At 69.2% G+C, this 13197-nt stretch overlaps 2 protein-coding genes across 7 annotated transcripts; one reads left to right on the forward strand and one right to left on the reverse strand.

Annotated features, from left to right (window-relative positions):
- Positions 1-543: 543 nt before the first annotated feature.
- On the forward strand, positions 544-6637 carry SLC25A39 (solute carrier family 25 member 39). Of its 6 annotated transcripts, none has more exons than XM_085561671.1 (12): positions 544-652; positions 2634-2859; positions 2944-3003; positions 3520-3564; positions 4220-4329; positions 4453-4520; positions 4639-4763; positions 4923-5096; positions 5178-5287; positions 5433-5514; positions 5607-5687; positions 5766-6637. In XM_085561671.1, exons 2-12 carry the CDS (start codon positions 2766-2768, stop codon positions 5882-5884), a joined length of 1068 nt encoding a protein of 355 aa, XP_085417797.1. In that variant the 5' UTR covers positions 544-652; positions 2634-2765; the 3' UTR covers positions 5885-6637. The 6 variants fall into 6 exon arrangements, with proteins under 6 accessions (XP_085417797.1, XP_021394151.2, XP_085417798.1 ...); XM_021538476.3 differs by having other exon boundaries at positions 2754-2859; XM_085561674.1 differs by having other exon boundaries at positions 554-652; positions 2718-2859.
- An 864-nt stretch (positions 6638-7501) lies between these two features.
- RUNDC3A (RUN domain containing 3A) lies at positions 7502-12211 on the reverse strand. Its single transcript, XM_021538472.3, has 11 exons — positions 12002-12211; positions 10358-10473; positions 10084-10217; positions 9544-9629; positions 9320-9409; positions 9166-9246; positions 8888-9053; positions 8511-8668; positions 8216-8353; positions 7990-8096; positions 7502-7779 (listed from the first exon to the last, which is right to left on the reverse strand). Exons 1-11 carry the CDS (start codon positions 12106-12108, stop codon positions 7637-7639), a joined length of 1326 nt encoding a protein of 441 aa, XP_021394147.2. The 5' UTR covers positions 12109-12211; the 3' UTR covers positions 7502-7636.
- Between the last annotated feature and the right edge of the window lie 986 nt (positions 12212-13197).

A 13197-nucleotide genomic window follows, 5' to 3' on the forward strand; every position in this document is an offset into this window, starting at 1 on the left:
CTTTGGGAACTGAGAGGCTTTGTTCCTCTGCAGGCAACAGGGTGGCACAGAGCCTGGCACGGCACCGTGCCCATGTCCCAGCCCGCCGCTGAGCCTGGCTGTTCCTGTCCCAGATGTTTCTGTATCCCAGGTGTGTCTCTATTCCAGGTGTGTCTCCATTCCACCTGTTTCCCCATTCCAGCTGTTTCCCTATTCCAGCTGTTCCTGTCCCAGCTGTTTCTGTGTCCCAGGTGTGTCTCTATTCCAGGTGTGTCTCTATCCCAGCTGTTTCTGTATCCCAGCTATTTCTCCATCCCAGCTGTTTCCCCATCCCAGCTGTTTCCTCGTTCCATCGGTTTCTCCCTCCCAGCCGTTCCCGTCCCAGCTGTTTCTGTGTCCCAGGTGTGTCTCCATCCCAGGTGTGTCTGTATTCCAGCTGTTTCCCGTTCCAGCCGTTTCTCCCTTCCCGCCGTTCCCGTCCCCGCCGTCTCGGCTGCCGCGCTCCCCCGGGCCGGCAGGGGGCGCGGGCCCGCGGGGCCGCAGCGCGCGTGCGCGGCGGGCGGCGGAAGCGCGCGGGGCCGCGGGGCGCCCACGGGGCTCCTTAAAGGCGCCGCGGGCGCGGAGCCGCCGCCCGCTCCCGGAGGGACGCGCCGAGCCTGGCTGGAATGAGCAGGTGGGGCGGCACCCCCGGCGCTTCCCCCGGCACCGCGTCCCCCACGTCACCTCCCGCGAGCTCCGCCACGCGCGACCGCGTGACTCAGTTTCCCCCGGTGTCGTGCGCGGAGGCGGCCGCAGGGACCCTCCCGGGGAGGGGCGCACCCCGAGGCTGCCGGGGCTGCGGATCCTGGGACGGGGAGCTGTAGGGCCGGGGGAGAGGCCCGGCCCTGGGCTGAGGAACGAACCCCCCGGGGGCTGCTGGCCCCAGGCAGGGGGGGCAGAAACCGCGTGGGGATTCGGCAGGGCAGGGCTGGGCTGGGACACAGCAGCGCTGTGCCCGGGCTGTGCCCGGCAGGACGGGCTGTGCCCGCTCCGGGGCTGTGCCCGGTCCGGGACAGGACGGGCTGTGCCCGCTCCGGGGCTGTGCCCGCTCCCGGCGGGACGGGCTGTGCCCGCTCCGGGGCTGTGCCCGCTCCCGGCAGGACGGGCTGTGCCCGCTCCGGGGCTGTGCCCGCTCCGGGGCTGTGCCCGGCAGGACGGGGCCCCGCGCCGGCCGGGGTGGAAGGTGCGGACCCAGCGTCCCATCCCCGAGGCCGCAGCAGCCCGGGCACCGGCCGCAGGATTTCCCTCTGCCTCGGGGCTGCAGCCAGCCCGGCACAGCCCCTGAGCTCCCCGCAGCCCCGTCCCTGCGAGCTGCTCGCAGTCGTCGCCTTCAGCCGTGTTGCTGTCCCCTTGCTGTCCCCTTGCTGTCCCCACCGCCACCGGGCCACAGCCAGCCCCGGCACTCGGGGCCAGCAGGGCTCTGGGCTGGGGACGTGTTTTATCCCGCGTGGAAAAGGGAGCAGCTCCAGCTGGGAGGGCAGCCCGGGGGCAAACGGGAGCCCCCGGTGCCCCCTGCCCCAGCACAGAGGGGCTGAGCGGGGCGCGGCGCTGTGAGGAGCGAGTTTATCAGGTGGGGCAGAGCTGGGAGCAGGAGATTTCCCTGCTTGCGCAGGCTGAGCAGGAGGGTGGCTCACGGGCAGGACCTGGCCCCTGCCCCTGGCAGGTTTTGCAGTGGCTCTGGGTCTGTGGGGCACCTGCCACGCCGTGATGGGCACGCCGGGGAGCTGTGCCCAAAGAGCCCCCGGGTCCGGGTGGGCTCAGGACAGGCCCAGCTCCCTGTGGGGCTGGCACGGGTGCAGGGCTGGGGTAGATCCAGCTCTCCCAGCAGGGCCGGTGCCTCTGCCACGACAGACCCGCTCCCTGTGGGGCTGGCACGTGTGGCTTCAGGACAGGCCTGTCCCAACCTGCAGCCTTGGTCACCCAACAATTCCAGAGCCCGTAAAGGGGAGATTTATGACTTCTCTGACCTTGCAGATTGATGAGTCAGATGGTGAAGGTTTTTTGCTGCATTCCCAGGCTTTAAAGAACCCTGTGGGTTTCCAAAGCCTGGAAGCTCTCCTGCTATGGCCCTGTCCCAGCATGACAATCATGCCCAGGCTGCAGCAAGAGGGAGCAGCTGGTGCTGGATGTGCTGAGGGTCACTTCTGCACATCCTTCTGCCTGGGAAGGGTGTGATATCCCCTGCTTCCCGAGGGCAGCACACCAGCCCTGGAGGCTGCAGCCTTGCCAAGCCTCGATGGGATCAGGCAGGAGGTTTCAGATACCTAAACCCTTCTTGGGGTCCTTGTTGCAAACTCACGAGGGGGATCTCCCCCTCCCTGGTGTCCTGCCATGGCTGCACGGGGCTCTGCTGCCGTCCCAGCCAGAGCTGGGGGTGCTGTCACAGTGTGGCTGGTCTTTGCACTTTGTTCCTTCCTTTCCTTAATTTTCCGAGTGCAGGGAGGGGACAGTCCTGCTTCCCCAAGGACAGGGAAGGCTGGGCTGTCTCCAGCTCTCCAGCCAGGCCGGGCCTGCTGCCAGTGTGGGGCCAGGGGGTGTTATCAGGGCTGGGCTGGCCCGGGAGCCAGCCCTGCCACCCCCCAGGACACCCAGATGATGGGGGCCGTGTGCCGCAGCGATAGCGCAGCGGGCGTGGGACACCTGGGACGCTGCTGCACGGGGGATGCTGGGGGGCTCCCCGGGCACCTCCCCCTGGACAGGGACCCCCAGCCCTGCATCCGCTGCCGTGCCTGCAGGGGGACGGTGCCATGGCTGAGAAGACGCCGAGCCCCGGCGGGGGCATCACGCCGCTGCAGCAGATGCTGGCCTCGGGGACGGGCGCCATCCTCACCTCCCTCTTCGGTGAGCGCGGGGGGCGGGCGCCGGGCTGGGGGTGACACGGGGGTGGCACGGGGCTGGCAGGGCTAAGGGACGGTGTCTTTTCAGTGACGCCGCTGGACGTGGTGAAGATCCGGCTGCAGGCCCAGAGGACGCCCTTCTCCAAAGGTAACCCCGCGGGGGCAGGGCAGGGGGCTTCAGCTGGAAGAGACCCCCAGCGCGGGGGGCTCAGCTGGCAGAGCTGGTGGCAGGGATGCAGGGATGTCTCTGCTCCGGAGCACGGGGTCGTCGCGGGGTGGCAGCTCACCCTGGGCCCCTCGTGCTCATGGGCCGGGGGCCCTGCCGGGGCAGCCGGGCTCCTGCTGGGCTCTGTCCTGCCCCTCGGCAGCCTCAGGGGCCAGCGCTGTGCCTGGCAGCCCCCAGCCCTCCAGGGGCTCCGCTTGCTGCAGCTGCTGGCTGCTCCCCCACTGCCTTTGCTCCAGGCTCCTGCTGCTCCCCTTGGGCTCTGCCCCTTCCTCTGGGGTCAGTGGCTGGGGCTGGCCCCAGGGGACTGGTGTGCTGACAACAGGAGCTGCTTGGGAAGGGGCAGCGGGGGCACACGGTCACCCACAGAGCCCTCCCACCGCCCCGGGTGGTGGCGTGTCCCTGTGTGGGTGCTCAGTGTGTCCCCATTGTGTGTTTCAGTGTTGGCAGCGCAGTCAGTGCCCTGGGGCGCTCAGCCGGCCACATGTGAGTACGCCAGGGGCTCCTGCTGCCAGTGGCTTCGCTTTCCCGAGCCTTCATCCTGGTTTGCTTCTCCACTGGCGGTGCCTTGGGCTCCTCTGGCTGTGGGGACATCCCTGCACGATGGGGGCTGGCACTGTCCTCAGCCAGGCTGCCCCTGCAGCCCTGCTGCAGGGCTGGCTGAGCCAGGTCCGTGGGCATCTGTTGTGCAGCAGGCCTGGCTGGCTGTGGTCCCCCTGCCTTGTCCCTCTGTCCTGTTGCCACTCAAAGTCCCCTTGGATTTCCACTGCCCGGTGTCCCTTGTGCCTGGCCTGGCAGCCCAGCGGAGGGGCCAGTGCTGACGTCCCCGCTGTGCCAGGCCAGCAGAGCCAAGGCCAAGTGAGGCATAAACCCTCTCCCGTTGCTGGCAGTGGGTCCTGCTGTGTCCCCGTGCCTGCCACGGAGCTGGGTGTCCCCGTGCCCTGGTTCTGGCCACGACCAGACCCTTGCTGGAGGGTTGTTCCTCTCCTGGCCTTGGTCTCGGACTGGTGCACGCTGGGCTCAAGCACCGAGGGTTTGGCTCCTTCCTGGAAGATGTGACAGCTTTGGGCTCAGGAAGCTGGGCATGGGGCAGAGGGGAGGGTCTGCTGGGTCATGGCAGTGCCGTTGTTTCCTGCCCCAGGGAAGTGTTTCCTCTACTGCAACGGGCTCATGGACCACCTGTACGTCTGCCAGAACGGCAACGGCTGCACCGCCTGGTACAAGGCCCCCGGCCACTTCACCGGCACGCTGGTAGGAGCTCCGGGCATGGCCAGGGCCTCCCCACCCCAGAGGGGTGTCGGGGTGTTTTCTGGGGGGTTGCTTGTCCTTCTCCCACCTGTGACTCCTGTCCCTGGTGCTCCGCTCTCTCCCCAGGATGCCTTTGTGAAGATCACACGCCATGAGGGCATCAGATCTCTGTGGAGCGGCTTGCCCCCAACGCTGTGAGTTTGGGAATTCTGGCTGGTACCGCCTGCCCAGGCACACAGACTTAGGTCCCAAGCGCCCTGCCAGCCCCCAAGGGAGGGCACACGCCCCTCACTGCCCTCCTCCTCCTCGCAGGGTCATGGCCGTGCCAGCCACCATCATTTACTTCACCACCTACGACCAGCTCCGGGACTACCTGCACGCCCGCATGGGCAGCTGGAACCACTGCATCCCCTTGCTGGCTGGGGCCCTCGCCCGGCGTGAGTACCCCTCCTCTCTGGGGTCCCCCCACGCCCACCCCGTGTCCTGGCAGGGCTCGGTGCCCACAGTCAGTGCCCGGCTCTCCTGGCACGGTGCTGGAGGCTCTGGCACAGCCGCTGCGGCGGACAGAGCTCATTGCCTGTGTCCCTCTGCTGCAGTGGGTGCTGTGACGGTCATCAGCCCCCTGGAGCTGATCCGCACCAAGATGCAGTCGCAGCAGCTCAGCTACCGCGAGCTGCACGCCTGCATCCGGTCGGCGGTGGCCCAGGACGGCTGGCTGTCCCTCTGGAGAGGCTGGGGACCCACCGTGCTGCGGGACGTCCCCTTCTCAGGTATGTCTGGGGGCACGGGGACACGGGGCAGCCCTGCGCTGGGGGTGCCCGGGGGTAGCACTGGTGTCTCCTCTCCCCCAGCTCTGTACTGGTTTAACTACGAGCTGGTGAGGACGTGGCTCTGCAGGCAGCCCTGGCTGGACGGGGCCACGTTCACGGTCAGCTTCGCGTCCGGGGCCATCTCTGGCACGGTGAGTTTGGGACACTGGGGCTCCCCTGGGGGTGGTGGCACTGTGGGAGGGAGGAGTGGGGCTGGGATGGTGCTGGGAGGTGACAGCAGAGCTGGCACTGGGCAGGAACGCCACGTCCTGACTCACCGTCCGTCCAACCCCACAGGTGGCCGCGGTGCTGACGCTGCCCTTCGACGTGGTCAAAACCCAGCGGCAGATCGAGCTGGGAGACAGCGAGGTGCACCCAGGTGAGGGGCCAGGCTCCAGGCAGGTGCCTGGGGGGCAGCCAGGACTCCCCATGGCTGTCCCCTAACCCTCACCTGCCCCCCTCTCCCCACAGTCACAGCCTCCAAGCCTTCCTCCACCTGGCTGCTCATGCAGCGGATCCGCGCCGAGTCTGGCACCCGGGGGCTGTTTGCAGGTGAGGCTGTGCCCCAGCCCCGTGCCGGGGTTCCAGGTGCCCTGGTGTCACCCAGGGCTCACGGTGCTGTCCCCGCAGGGTTCCTGCCCCGCGTCATCAAGGTGGCACCTGCCTGCGCCATCATGATCAGCACCTATGAATTTGGCAAGAGCTTCTTCCAGAAGCTGAACCAGGAGCAGCAGCTGCGGGGATTGTGAGCGGGCCTGGGGCAGGGCTGGACGCAGCCGTGCCCAGGGGACAGTGCCAGCCGTGCCCAGGGCACAGCGCCGGCCCTGCTCGTGCCAGGTGTCCCAGGAGCGGCGATCCGCGCCCGGCTGTGCAGAGCCCAAGTGCCTTCGTTCCTGCTCTGCCTCTCCCTGCCACACACGGAGCCAGGGCCGGCCTGGCCCCACTCCCTGTCCCAGCCACGCTGGGGGACATCTGTGCCTGCTGCTGTGACACTGGGGGGGATCCAGAGCCCCCCGCGCCCATCCCCTGGGGCTGGACTGATGCTGCTGTTGGATTCATGGACACGTGTCCCAGGAGACTCGGCCTGGCAGGAGATGGAGCTGAGGCTCTGGCAAGGACCAAACCCCAGACCTTGGGGGCTTCTCGGCCTGCCTGGGCCCCCCAGCCCTGCTCTGCCTGGGGATCTGCCCCCGCGACCATCCCTCTCACACAGCCTCGCCTTGCTGGCTCTGCATGGCATGGGGACACGTCAGGACCCTCTCCCTGCCTCTGGACCTCTCCTCCCACTCGGGATGTCCCCATCCGCTGTCAGACCCTGGGTTGGACAGACCCTGTGTGGGGACAGACCTCACTGCTGCTCTGGGGGGCCAGTGTGGCGCCCCTGCCCCATCCTGTCACTGCAAGGGCCTGCCCAGCTCTGCGGGCACTGCCCCCGTTACCCCGGGACTCATGGAGGGAATTTCTCCTAATTTCTTAAATAAAATAATTGTCTCTTAGTGGAAGGATTTCTCTCTGTGTGCTGGGGGGCTGTAGAGACACCTGTGGGGTGACAGCCACAGCCGTGTTGTGTAGGCACAGTCTGTCACCCACGGGGTCTCAGCTGGGTGTTCACTGGGGGTTGGGGACCCCAGGACCACCATCCTCCCCCGGCAGCCCCTGCTGCTGCTGGGCACGGGGCTGGCCCGGCCTTGGTGCTCTGCTGTGGCCCGAAGGTGCTGTCCCTGCCCAGAGGGGCTGGAGGAGCCCCACTGAGCACCCCAACATCCTTGCCAGGGCCAGGGCCTGGTGGCAGGGGCCACGAGGGGAGGTGGGTGACAGGCCAGCTCTGCTTGCTGTGTTTATTGATTCCTTTTGCTCCAACAAGGCAGATGGGGCTGAAATAAAAACCAAAATCACCCAAAACAACCCAAAACCCAGGGGAGGACGGGGAGGAACGGGGAGAAGAGTCCTCCCCCTGTTGTGGGGATGCTGCTGCAAGGGGGGACAGGCAGCCCCCACAGTGGAGGGAGCTGGGGGAGGCCAGGCAGGCGCAGCCCGGGCGGGCACCAAGGGCCGAGCAGGAGGGACAGTGGGGCCATGTGGGACCCCCACCCCGGGAAGGGGCCGGCCCCGACCCCCGGGGCCACGCGGGACCCCCACCCCGGGAAGGGGCTGGCCCCGACCCCCGGGGCCACGCGGGACCCCCACCCCGGGAAGGGGCTGGCCCCGACCCCCGGGGCCACGCGGGACCCCCACCCCGGGAAGGGGCTGGCCCCGCTCCCCAGCAGCTGGCACTCGCAGCTCCCCCACCGTGGCACAGTTCGTTCCCCCCGTCCTGCCCCCATCCCGACAGGTCCGTGTCTCCAGCCGGGCTCCGGGCTGGGGGGCCGGGGGGTCTCAAGACGGGGAGGGGGACGCCGGTCCCCAGCCGCCCCGGTGGGACGGGCGGGTCCCTCGCCGGTGCCGGGGCGGCGAGGGGCGCCGAGCTCCGTCAGTCCGGGGCCGTCGCCGGGCCGGGGGTCTCAGCTGGGGCTGCGGGTCGGGCTGGCTTCCGTGCTGTCGCTCACCAGGCACTCGTTGGACTTGAGGCTGGCCAGGGACTTGCAGCTGGGCAGGGAGGCCAGGGAGCCGCAGAGCCCCAGCATGGAGGGCGTGGGGTCCTTCCCTGCGGGCAGAGCGGGCGTCACGGCGGGTTCGCCCCCCGTCCCTGCCCTGCCACCCCGGGGGGACAGGGACCACCTCTCCTGGCTTCCCTGCACTGCTGGGGCAGCATCCCGACCACGAGGAGGGGGCTGCTGGGGGGTCCCGACGCCCGGGTGCATGTGGGGAGAGGCGCTGAGCCCCGGGGGCGCCCTAAGGTGGGTGGGGGTCTTACCCATGGGCCCCCAGGGCTCCCCTTCGCGCTTGCCCTCGCCCAGGCGCTGGGAGTCGGAGCTGAGGCTGTTCTCGGCCGAGAGCTGGTCGGTGCTCACGAAGCTGTGCCTGCAGAGGGACGGCTCTGAGCCCCTGGGGCTGGCACAGCCCTGCTGCCCCCCACACCCCGCGTCCCCCCGGGGCCGGGCAGGGCGCTTCGGAGGTCTCTGCCCCCGCTGCGAGCTTGCCTTCTGTAGAGTTTGCTGTCCGAGCCGCTCTCGTTGCCGTTGAGGGTCCCCAGGGAGGGCCACTGGTTGACCAGGGGTGTCACCATCTCCTTGGAGAGCTGGGCCAGCTGAGGGTTCTCGCAGGGGATCAGCCCCGTCCTGCAGCAAAGGCGGCTGCTCAGCTCGCGGCACAGCCACCAGCGCCGGGAGCTGCCGGGTGACACGGCCCGGGGGCGGGTGGGGCACTGGGGACACCCAGGGACCAGCTCCAGGGACCCCCAGCCCCCCGAGCCCCCTGGCCTGGCGCCCCACTCACAGCTGCTCCTGCAGCTCCAGGATGACGCCCTCCAGCTCCCTCTTCTCCAGCTGGTTCTGCACCATCACCTCCTCCAGCCGGAGCTTCAGCCGCTTGTTCTCCGCCTCCAGGTCCTTCAGCTGCGACTCCCGCAGCCGCACCAGCTCCTCCAGGTACCCCTGTTTGAGGCCACCGTCAGTGCTGCCCCCCTGCCACCATCCCCGTGTCCCCAGGGCCACCCAGAGCGGCAGGGAGCGGGCTGGGTCACCGCAGCAGCAGGATGAAGGGCTGGGGGCACCACTGGGCTGTGGGAGCGGGGATGCAGAGGCAGAGACGCTCCAGGCTGGAGCATCCTGGGCAAGCTGAGACCCTGACGGCCCCAGCCGGGCTCCCGGTACCTTTTGGGCGTAAACAATGCGGAATTTCTGCTCCATCTTGCGCCACTTGTTGTACCAGCTGTCCTCGTCGGTGACCAGGGGCAGGTAGGGGTGCTCAGGTGAGCTGTCCTCGCTTGTGCTGCTCTCCACACTGCCCCGCTCCTCCTCCTCACTCAGGTAGTCGTAGCTGGGGGGTGTGGGGGCTCAGCAGGGGCTGGCAGGGCTTCAGGGAGCCCCATCGTGGTGCTGGGGGAGAGATGGGGGGGTGCCCACCCCAGGAAGGGCCCCCCAGCTCCTACCTCTGGGTGAACTTCAGGTAGGGCGTGTAGTCAATGACCACGGGCGTTTTGCCGTCCATCACCTCTCCCTTCAGGCAGAAGCTGAGCAGAGGCAGCAGGAGGAGGTCAGGGGCTGTCAGTCGGGGCCTGCGTCCCACTGTGTCCCTGTCCCCACCTGAAGTCGATGGCGCTGAGCCCGATGAGCATCCCTGTGAGCACCGTGGACTCCTCCCGCAGCATGATGGCCCCGTCGTCGTAAAACCGCCTGTGGGGAAACACGCGGCTGGATGTGCCCCCCCAGCGCCCCAAAACCCCCCCGGCACCCCAAAACCCACCCCAGCCCACCCGCACAGCCTGCTCCAGGTGTGGCCACGGCTGGCAGGGCCGGGGGCTGCTCACCTGGTGGTCCGAGTGTCCCGCAGGGCCGTGGAGATGTACTCGGACATTCGCTTCTCCATCAGCGCCACGCGGATCCAGGCCCGGCCCTGCGAGAGCGCCCCAGGCTCTCCTGAGGATGGGGGCTGCCTCGGGGGTCCCCACACTCCCACCCCCGGCAGCAGCTGGAGCTCCCCACACACGAGTGGCTTTGGGTGCCACGGGGACCCACCCACAGCTGCTGCTGCGTCCTGTGGGGCCTGGGGATGGAGCTGCAGCAGGGCAGGGGAAGGGAGCAAGGAGCGGGCACAGAGGGCTGGGGCTGGGGATGTAAATATGTAAATATGTAAATGAGTGGGATGGGATGGGATGGGATGGGATGGGATGGGATGGGATGGGATGGGATGGGATGGGATGGGATGGGATGGGATGGGATGGGATGGGATGGGATGGGAATGTAGATGGGTCCATGTACCAGGGTCAGGGTGGAGTGAGTGGCAACGAGGACAGGCATAGAAATGGGGATGGGGCCATGGCCAGGGCCAGCACTGGTGCCTTCCTGACCTTGGCCCTGGAGGTGCTGATGTTCTCCATGTTCTCGATGCTGCTGACGCAGTTGTTGGGCACCTTGCTGCAGGCCAGGCGGATGTAATCCCAAAACCCGCGCTGTCCATCGGAGCTGAACCAGCTGACAGGGCCTGCGGGCACCCCCGGGCTGGCTCAGGGGCCAGCAGAGCCCCTCCGCCAGAGCCGGACGCGCTCCCTGGTGCCAGCACGCGCGTCCCCATCCCACGGGACGCGGGGATGGGACGGGGACGGTCCCGGGGGCCGCCATTACCTTTGAAGCGGTGGCTGAGGATCTGCTCAAGGATGGCAGCGAAGTTGACGAACTCCTCGGAGGAGTCGTCGATGGGATCCGCCGTGTACTTCTCCAGTAGGGTTTTCACCGAGAACCTGGCGAGGGGACGGGCGTCGGGGCTGGGAGGGGACGCTCCCCCGGTGCCCACCTCCAGCCTGGCACACATGAGGCTTTGGCACCGCGGCAAAGCGCTTCTCCAGCTGTTGGCTCCCGCTCCCGGCAGCGGGAAGAGGGCGTCGGGCCGGGCCGTGGCTCGGTGACCCCCCTGTCCCCGCGTCCCCAGGGACCCCGAGGGGCGGCCGCCGCTCCCCGCCGCGCAAGTGGCCAGGAAGGGCGAACAAAGGCCCCCTTCCTCCCGGCCGTGCGCGGGCGGTGATGGCTTCCCCTTCCGCCCGGCCACTCGTGCTCGGGGCCCAGCGACGCCGAGGACGCGGACACGGACCCGCCGGGCCCGGCAGGACAGGGCGGCACGGGGCAGGTGTTCGGCGTTTGCCTGGGGGGCACCGCCCCGTCTTGGGGGTCTGAGGGGCGCAGCTGCCTGGGGGGACCCCCCTGACAGCAGGAGGAGGGTGTCCCACCGCGGCACTGAGGTCTGGGGGTGCCTCACGGCACAGCACTGAGCGCTGGAGGCATCCTGGCGCAGGTCCAGAGGGTCTCCGTGCCGTGACAATGGGGTCTCCAGGTGCCCCATGCCATGGCAAGGAGATCCGCTGGGTCCCCGTGTCATGGCAGTGAGGTCTGGAGCTGCCCCGTGCCACGCTGAGGAGCCCCGGGGTCCCCAGACCCCAAAATGAGGCCCTGGGGGTCCCTGCCAGCTTGCCCAGGCCCTGGTACCTCCCACATCCCCCCGCCCTGGGCCAGGCTCCAGCGCTGTCAGCAGCAGCAGCCCCTCGCCAGCCCCCGGGGGTGTCACCCCACCCCTGCGGCCCGGCAGGAGCCACCAGCCCCCCCAGCCCGTCCCTGCACCCCGTTCCTGCCCCCCCATCCCGGTCCAGCCGGGAGTCTCCATGACAACGCTCATCCTCCATCCTTCATCCCCATCCCCGCCGCTCCGGGGCCCTGACGTCACTTCCTGGGCCCCCGCCCGCATGGGGGTCCCCAACCCCAGCCCCCCCCGCACCCCGCTGCCCCCAGCACCCCCCTCACCCTCCGCTGCCCCCCGCATCCCCCCGCCGCGCCCGGTGGCCCCGACATCCGCGCACCGGCCGCCTCCATGTTGTCACGGTGTCCCCCGCCCCCCGTCTGCCGCTTCGCGACCCCCCCAGCCCTGTAGACCCCCGCAGTCTCCCCGAGCCCCCCGAGCCCCCCGGAACCCCCCGGAACCCCCGCAGCCCCGGCCCCACCGCCCGCAGCCCCGCGGCCCCGCAGCTCCGCGCCCCCCCCCCCCTTTCCCGCATCCCCATCCTTCTCCTCCCCCCTCCAAACCTGAATCTCCCCCCCTCAAAAAGCGACTGCAGCAACAACAAATCCCCCCAGAGGGGGCAGGGGCGGCGGGCGGGAGGGATGAACCCCCACGGCCCCTCCCCGCCCCCCGTCTCCTCCATCCCCACCGGCGGTGGTCGCTTCTCCCTCCCCCCTGCTCTCCCCCACCCCCGCGGCGCGGAGCCCCCCGGCCGCCCCCACCTGCAGACGGTGATGAGGTTTTTCCTCTCCACGGCGATGTTCCTGGAGGAAGCTTTCTTGGAGGAGAGCCCCAGAGCCATGGCAGCCGGCACCCAGCTCGCTTCCATCCAGCGGCCCCGGCGCCGCGGCCGCGGGCGATGCCCCTTCCCCCGTGGGGACCCCCCGCCCCACGGCGCGGCCCCCGCGCGGCGCAGGCTTTGCTCCGCCGGTGCCCACGCCACGGGCCTGCGCCGCCCCCCCCCGGGATGCTCTCCCCGCCCCCGGCCCCCCAAATCCCTCTCCGGGGGCAGAAGAACGAGGGCAGGGCCGGCGGGTCCCCCCTGTCCCTCCCGGCGTGACGTGACACTGCTGGGGCACCCCGTGGGTAAAGCCGCGGGGAGGGGGCAGCCCCGGGGTTTTCGGGGGGGCTTTTGCCCACCCCAGCTCAGATCATCACCCCCTGCCTTGGCCTGCCTCGGTCCCCTTTTTGGGGGCTGAGCATCACCTCCCCCTTCAGCGGGGGCTGACCTGCTGAGGGGCAACACCGCCCCCCCCCCGCTTTTCACTGTGCCTCAGTTTCCCCGTTGTTGTGACAGAGAAATCGGGAGCGGGGGGATCCTGGCGAATCCCACAGCACCCACGGAAACCTCCACAGCACCCAGATAAATCAGGGTCACCCTCAGCACCCAGACATCCCCCGTGGGGACATGTGCCACCTCCCTGAGCCCGCCGGGGCACCACACACCCGCTCTGCCCCTGCCAACTAACCCCCCGGGGGGCAGTGGGCACAGTGCGGGGAGGGACCCCCAAAATCCCCAGGGCTGTGCAGGGAGGGGAGCCCTCGGCAGCGCCCAGATAAGGCCGGGGCCCTTATCGGGACACGCAGACCCGGCGCCACCCCTCTGCCCACCCCGGGTGCCGCCGGGTCCCCAGCGTGTCCCCAGGCTGGACGGGCCCTCGGGCAGTGGGGACAGCTCGGGGGCCACCTCACTGCTGGGGGGACCTGTGGGAGCCCCCGGGAGCCGGGCTGGGTGGGACTGTGTGTGCACAGGGGTGCGTGTGTGTGTGTGTGTGTGTGTGTGTGTGTGTGCGTGCAAGGCTCGCCCGCCTCACCTGGGCTCTGGGATTGGGATTTTGGGGCTGAGATCCTTTTAGAAAGGCTGTAAACGCAGCGACACACACATGTTATGTGTGCACATACGTGCACAGGTGTGAGC

The sequence above is a fragment of the Lonchura striata genome, chromosome 27 (genome assembly GCF_050655825.1).
Source record: "Lonchura striata isolate lonStrDom1 chromosome 27, ASM5065582v1, whole genome shotgun sequence".
Lineage (NCBI taxonomy): Eukaryota > Metazoa > Chordata > Aves > Passeriformes > Estrildidae > Lonchura > Lonchura striata.